The sequence below is a fragment of the Rutidosis leptorrhynchoides genome, chromosome 9, assembly GCF_046630445.1.
Source record: "Rutidosis leptorrhynchoides isolate AG116_Rl617_1_P2 chromosome 9, CSIRO_AGI_Rlap_v1, whole genome shotgun sequence".
Lineage (NCBI taxonomy): Eukaryota > Viridiplantae > Streptophyta > Magnoliopsida > Asterales > Asteraceae > Rutidosis > Rutidosis leptorrhynchoides.
Window position 1 is genome coordinate 45,723,938 of NC_092341.1, and position 6,743 is coordinate 45,730,680.

At 36.8% G+C, this 6,743-nt stretch overlaps 2 protein-coding genes across 2 annotated transcripts; one reads left to right on the forward strand and one right to left on the reverse strand.

The window, feature by feature from the left end:
• Positions 1–258: 258 nt before the first annotated feature.
• On the reverse strand, positions 259–2,793 carry LOC139867576 (plant intracellular Ras-group-related LRR protein 9-like). The gene is made up of 3 exons (XM_071855942.1): positions 1,949–2,793; positions 1,289–1,455; positions 259–1,084 (listed from the first exon to the last, which is right to left on the reverse strand). Exons 1-3 carry the CDS (start codon positions 2,702–2,704, stop codon positions 484–486), a joined length of 1,524 nt encoding a protein of 507 aa, XP_071712043.1. The 5' UTR covers positions 2,705–2,793; the 3' UTR covers positions 259–483.
• Positions 2,794–4,376: 1,583 nt separating this feature from the next.
• LOC139866506 (large ribosomal subunit protein uL15x-like) lies at positions 4,377–5,151 on the forward strand. The gene is made up of 2 exons (XM_071854760.1): positions 4,377–4,432; positions 4,565–5,151. The coding sequence occupies exon 2, from the start codon at positions 4,571–4,573 to the stop codon at positions 5,015–5,017; it is 447 nt and encodes a 148-aa protein (XP_071710861.1). The 5' UTR covers positions 4,377–4,432; positions 4,565–4,570; the 3' UTR covers positions 5,018–5,151.
• Positions 5,152–6,743: the final 1,592 nt, after the last annotated feature.

Below are 6,743 nucleotides of genomic sequence, written 5' to 3' on the forward strand. Positions count from 1 at the left end.
GATTTGTATTTGTGCTTTTATCAATAAGTCTTCTGCTCACAAGTAGAATGGGGCCTGCTGTTCCAAATTAATAAGACCATCTAAAGAAATCAAGACCTTTATCTTTATGGTAGCATAAAGTTTTTTTCGGCGAAATTGAAAATGTTTCCCATCAATTCATCAAATAAAACAGTAGTCTTATATTGAACTAAACAATGAAAGTGCTTAATCATACACTGCATAAATTTCTATCGAACGCCAAAAAATAAACAAGTCCATTTTATTTCAATTATCATCCTTAAATACATGGAATAAATTTAGCATGATACATATATCGACCACCATATATGTCTCCACCCTGCAAAACTTTACATACATGTTTTTAGGTTTGGTTTTGGCTTGGAAAGCACACAAAAAAACAGATAATATTATCAATAACATGGTGGAATAAGGAATAGAATACCCAATTCAAACTACCACCCTTAGATATTAACTATAATTTGATCATAGTCGATGAGTGAGGTAAGGATACGTTGCACCTGGACCCGAAACTGGCCCAAAAAACAACGTCTCAAACCAACTAGCCTGTGCCTGTTCTTCTCGTTCCCACATCATCCTTTTCTCTTCTTCAACAATGACATCATACATCATTTTGCTCATATACACCTTCACAGCGTCCACACCTTCTTCCACCACTTCTGGTGGTGGGACCATCAACGGGTTGTGGTCCACCACTAATCTAGTCAGATTCACGAGCCGCCCGAAAGTGACTGGCAGCTCTTGAATCTGATTGTTGCATATGTCAAGGTCTCTAAGACTCGTTAAATCTCCAATTGTGTCGGGAAGTGCTTTTAAATTGTTAAAGTTACTTCCCAAATGAAGAACCTCAAGTTTTGTTAGTTTTCCAATAGAAGGTGGTAAACCTCTTAGTTCATTGAAGTGCACATCTAGAATTTGAAGAGATACCATTTCGCCAATAGAGGTAGGAAGGGTGTATAAGTTGTTCAACGGCATTATAAGCTTCTTTAGATTCACCAATTCGTAGCCAATGTTCGCTGGGAGATATTTAATCTTGTTGAAACTGGCATCAAATTCTACTAATGAGCTGAACCAAAAAAATAGCCAATATTAGAGGACTTGATGTGATGATGCAAGGCCCCGTTTGGTTCACATTATCCAATGAGATTCCAGCGGAATTCAAATTGAATCTAGACATGCGTCGGGTCTAAATTCAATTTCAATTCCGCCGGGATCCCATTGGATTCCGTGAGCCAAACGGGGCCTAAGTTATGAGATAATAGATTAGTACCTGCATTTACAAATGCCATCAGGTAAGCAAGCGAGTTTGTTGCTTGAGACATTTAGAATCTGCAATTTTTGCAACGAACCAATTGCATCTGGTAGTTTTTTAAATTGATTAGAAGAAAGATTGAGCTCCTCGAGACTTTGAAGTCCTGCAATTGAATCTGGGACAGCCTGTTTCAATGATGCCAAGGATTCTTTGTTACTGGTTTCAATCACAATTGTATGTATTTGTAAATATTATTGATTATTAATTTGGAGATGTAATCTGTGGGGCTAACTGCACAAACATTGTGCATAACAGTCAATTTTGCTTTAAATGTTATACATGTTCAAACTTCAACTTATATCACAAGTGCACTCAACCCTACATATAACTTTTTAGGGGAGAAAATTAATAATATAAATGAGTTAAACTACTAAGAAGTTACTCGAGCTCTACTCTTAACCAGTTCCATTTGAGCCGAGCTTAAACGAGCTCGTTTCGAGCTTAAACGAGCTTGATTTAAAACGAGTTTAAACGAGCTCAAGCTCAAGGTTGAACATGTTTTTATATCGAATTTTAACAAACTCTTGAGCCTAAACGAGCTTTAATTTTTTTTTTGAAATAGTAAACAAGCATTTAATTAATATTAATATTACAGTGAATATGTTGCAGATCAATTACCGTAAGCTTATTTTTGGATAGGTCAAGAGAAACCAAAGTTCGAAGCTTCCCAAAGGCTTCAGGAATAAACGGCAACCGACGATGCGACAAATCAATCCGTTCAACGCCGTTAACCAACGCATCCTGAAGTATATCCGCCATTTCTTCTTTAACTTCCTCCGCAATTGTCGGAAGCATCGAAGAAGAAGCTTTCTTATCAAGCGCCGTTAACTTTCCGGCAGCTTTCGCCGTATCATAAAGCTTCTGAAGCCTTCGTTCAGCAACCAACAACAAATTACAATACGTTTCGTGCATCTCATCTAACGATAACAACGCCTTATACATTTGCTGTTCTCGTTTCATTGCTCTTTTTCTCCTTTCCACTATTTCAATTTCACGTTCTGATAACTCGATTTCATCAAACTGATCAGCAAACGGTGATTCCCCTGCCTCAGCGTATCTCGATTTTGCTAGCTCTACAGTTTCTGGATCAGGACGTTCGCCTAACGTTTTGATCACGGATCGGATCTGATGAACCTCAACGACAACTGCGCGAATATTCGCTAAAATATCATCGTCGGTTAATTGCGACACACGTTCCGCGAGTTCTGTATACGATTCACGTTGCGAAAGTTCAGTATATGTTTCCGGTAACGATGAAGGACGGGCTAGCCGGTCGTTTTCGAGCTCCTGTAACTGACGACGTTTGAAGCTCGGGATTTTAGTCATAACGTACGAAAGGATTCGCGACTTCCTAGGACTCGGATTTGGATCCATGGCGACGTAATTAATTTAATTAATTATATAAATGATTAGGATGATGAAGATGATGAAGGATTCAGAGAGATCAATGAACGTAACGCTTGTTTATTATTGATTGATGAATATTTTGAGATCAGAGCGTCACGTTATGTCTCGTCCGAATAACGGAAGAAAGGCAACAAACAAAAGCAATTGAAGGACGATGACAACGGTATTTGGCTGTTGCTGAACCAATTTGAAGAAAATTTTTGCATCCATTGCTTCCTCAATTTCTGGTAGTTATTTCGGTTAATCTCATTCATCCAAAATAAGAGTTGATTTTTAATTCCTAAAAATAGAGGTGTTTGCATTTCATCTGCTGTGAATATTTTCTATTTATTTAAATTACATTACACACATATTTACCCCTTTGTACGTGTTTCGAATCGCTTTTATAAATATAAGTTCTTGAAGCTCTGTCTAAGCAATAGTTCCACCAATTAATCATGCATCTTTAAAATTCCGTTAATCCAGTTTCATGGTGGCACTAAAGTATAATAAACCAAATTCCAATGAAAGCAAATTAAACGTGTCCATGCACATGTAGTAGTAGTTATTAGTTAAGTGTGATGCTTGTTTATTATAAGAAAAGTTGTTTGGAAAGCTTTATGTTTCCCTCTCTGTTTTCTTAAAGCGTAGCTAACTCGAAACGGATCCTCCATTTAGATAGCGACTCATTTATCTCTAAGCTTTCCATAAAACCGATTCATGAATATGGTTAATTTTCATCGAGTGAACCCCCATGACAATATCCATCGTCATTTTTGAAAATTCAAGATAATTATACATTAAAAATTGTAAAATACAACTTATATTTGTTGTGAATTAATCCTATTAAACTTATTCGTAAAATTAATTAATTAATTAATGCATTTTGTTTCAAATCGGATCAAATAGGGAAATTGGTCAATATGTCCCCATTTTGACGTGTTTAACAATATGTTCTTAAATTTTAAAATTGCAAGAAATACCCTCTGTCCACGCATCATGCACCACACATGATGCGTGTGTACGAGATATTCAACAAGGCAACCATTTTTCCTTGCAAAGTCGCACCAGGAACCAAGCACCATCGACGGTGCGTGATTCGTGGTGTCAAAATTTCAAAACGTTGAATGGACATATTTTTTGACTCGTTGCTTCGATTTAGTCACCATTTTTTTCTACTCGAAAAATACACGATTTAAAAAAAATGGTGACTAAATCGGAGCTACAAGTCAAATAATACGTCAATTCAAAGTTCTTGCCCAATAAGCACCAAACACCAAGCTCCATGCACCAAGTACCATGCACCAAGTACCATGCACCATGCATGACGCGTCTAGCGTGATTTTTGGTGCGTGTTTACGAGCAAAAAGGTCTGTCAAGTTGAATATCTCGAAAACACGCATCACACACGGGTTTGCACGCATCATGCGTGATCCGTGGACATGAGTCCTATCTTGCAATTTCCTTTTTTTTTTTTTTTATGCTTATTATTAAAGACTTACGAAAATGCTGACATATTGACCAATTTCCCAATCAAATATTAGTAATACCAGCCCATGACGATATAAACATTAGCCCGAGCCCACTAAAACAGGCCCATTAAACATACATCAAATGCTCAATTGCTCTGTATATAACAATATTAGGGTTTTTTATTATCTCCTGACTTCCCTAGCAACTTTCATCGCCGCTGTTCGTCGCCGGAGTTCCTTTCAGGTACATAGATCTATTACGTTTTCATACCTAATTCTCCTCAATTAAAGTTTAATATATATGCATATACACTCAATTACTATCACTTTATTTACATTTTCGATCAGTAAGAGTAATTGTTTGGTTCAATATTAGGTCAAAATGACGACGAGATTGAGGAAGAATCGGAAGAAGAGAGGTCACGTGAGCGCCGGTCACGGCCGTATCGGAAAACACAGGAAACATCCGGGAGGTAGAGGTAACGCCGGTGGTATGCACCACCACCGTATCCTATTCGACAAATATCATCCCGGTTATTTCGGTAAGGTCGGTATGAGATATTTTCACAGGCTTAGGAACAAATTCCATTGTCCAATTGTAAACGTTGATAAACTTTGGTCAATGGTCCCACAAGAAGTGAAGGATCAAGCTGCTGTAAGTGGTGGTAAGGTACCAGTTGTTGATGTGACTCAATTTGGTTACTTTAAAGTGTTAGGGAAGGGAACTGTACCTGTATCAAACCCGATGGTTGTGAAAGCGAAACTTATTTCGAAAACTGCTGAGAAAAAGATTAAGGATGCTGGTGGTGCTGTTTTACTTACTGCTTAGATTTGGTTAAGATTTGATTACTGTTATGTTATGGTTAATTGCATATTTAGAATTTGGATTCATGTGTTTATTATGAATGAATTTCGTTGAATCGTGACAATTGATTCGAAATATGATGGTTTATTTTTATGTTATATGTTATTTAGATGTCTACTTATTTTAGCTTTATTGAAATTTTGGGAAAGGTGATTTATGTTAATTAGATGTCTACTTATTCAATGCACAAGCTTGAGCTGGTAAGATCTAAAGTTGTTTAAAGAAGCTTATCCTGTTTATTGTAACAAGCAATATACTTTTTTCTGAGCTTTTCTGAATACTGTTAATTTTGACTTTTGTTTTGTTTAGGTAATTTATTTATCTGTGTCGAACGTGCATATGTATACAATCTGCTTTAATCTTGAAGTTTGTTACACTTTCGGAATAGCGTTATACGTATAGTTTTTGTTTCGCACGCTACCTGTTTGTGGTCTACATCAATTGATAGGAAGTTCAGGATTGTAGGTATACGTAAGGCTATGTTTGCAAGTTATTCGTTTTGACTACATTTTTTGGCCATGATGCTATAATGGTATATGTGTATCGGACTCTGTGTATGTCTGCATTATATTTGGATAATGCTATAATGGTTTGTTTTCTGACGAATCGATCCCGGTGGAGGGTAGTATTAAGGGTAATACGGTTGACTTCGAGACGGTCGCTTCCAAATGTGGTAAGCCTTGCGATACTTCGGTTGTGTTACCCTCAGATACATCCACGGCTGATGACATTTCGGGAATGGTTAAATCTTTTGCCGCTTTTGATTCAATGTGACTAAATTGGCGGCCGAAACTGTCAATGGGAATGGCATTCCCGATTCTTGCGGTGTGACCTCTTCAAAGATGACTAAAGTGAAGGTTTCAAGAAGAAAACGTGGGGTTTAAGTTGCCTAGATGGAGAAATTTGGCGAATTCATCCACGGACGCATAAGTTCTCTCTTTCCTTTGTGCGGTTATATGGTTGTGATGGATATGGTTTCTAATCGTTCTGTCTTCGCTTGATTGGTCACGTCTTTTTTGGTTTCTTAAATTTTTTTTTTTTTTGAAAGACAAACTCACGCACACTTCACAAAAATATTTACAATAACCCACGAAATATGTCTGGTTTCTTGGTTGGTTTGTTTTTTTGGGACTTCAATTTTGTTGAAGCTCTCAATTGTTTAATACAAGTAATTCGTATTTTCGTTGAAAAAAAAAAAAATCTGCTCATCCCTTTTACCTTTTAGTCTTGCTCCCAATTGTGGACTGTATGCTTTCAATCCTTAATGTTCACTTGAATAGTTTCTCTCCATAGATTACTCTGCTTGAGTTGTTTCATTGTTAGATTAAGTAGTTATGATCTCTTGTGTCCGCGTGTTTTCGCCCATTTTCTTTTGAGGCTTGCTTTATGTATTCGTCAAATTTATTATTACTGTAATTTGACTTATAACCTTCTAAAGTTTTATCACCTACCCAATAATATCAAAATTTTGTTGTGAATCCTTTGCGATCAAATAACCTCTATGCAGACCCATAAAACGTTTACTTCTTCGCTATTATTCTTTTGCCCTGCAAGTTACCAGATTAGTCATTAGGTAAATCAGTAAATGGGCCCTTTATTATGCTTGCCTATGTTATGGCAAAATAGTTTGTAATGAACGTTTAGGCCACTCGCAATTCTACTTCATTTTCACTGAAACTCTCTCCGCAAC

Coding starts and splice junctions, on each gene's coding strand:
- LOC139866506 (XM_071854760.1), top strand. CDS start 4,571: ATGACGACGAGATTGAGGAAGAATCGGAAGAAGAGAGGTCACGTGAGC.
- LOC139867576 (XM_071855942.1), bottom strand. CDS start 2,704: ATGGATCCAAATCCGAGTCCTAGGAAGTCGCGAATCCTTTCGTACGTT. Junction 1,456..1,948: donor TATCCAAAAATAAGCTTACG/GTAATTGATCTG, acceptor TCATTGAAACAG/GCTGTCCCAGATTCAATTGC. Junction 1,085..1,288: donor GATGGCATTTGTAAATGCAG/GTACTAATCTAT, acceptor TTTTTGGTTCAG/CTCATTAGTAGAATTTGATG.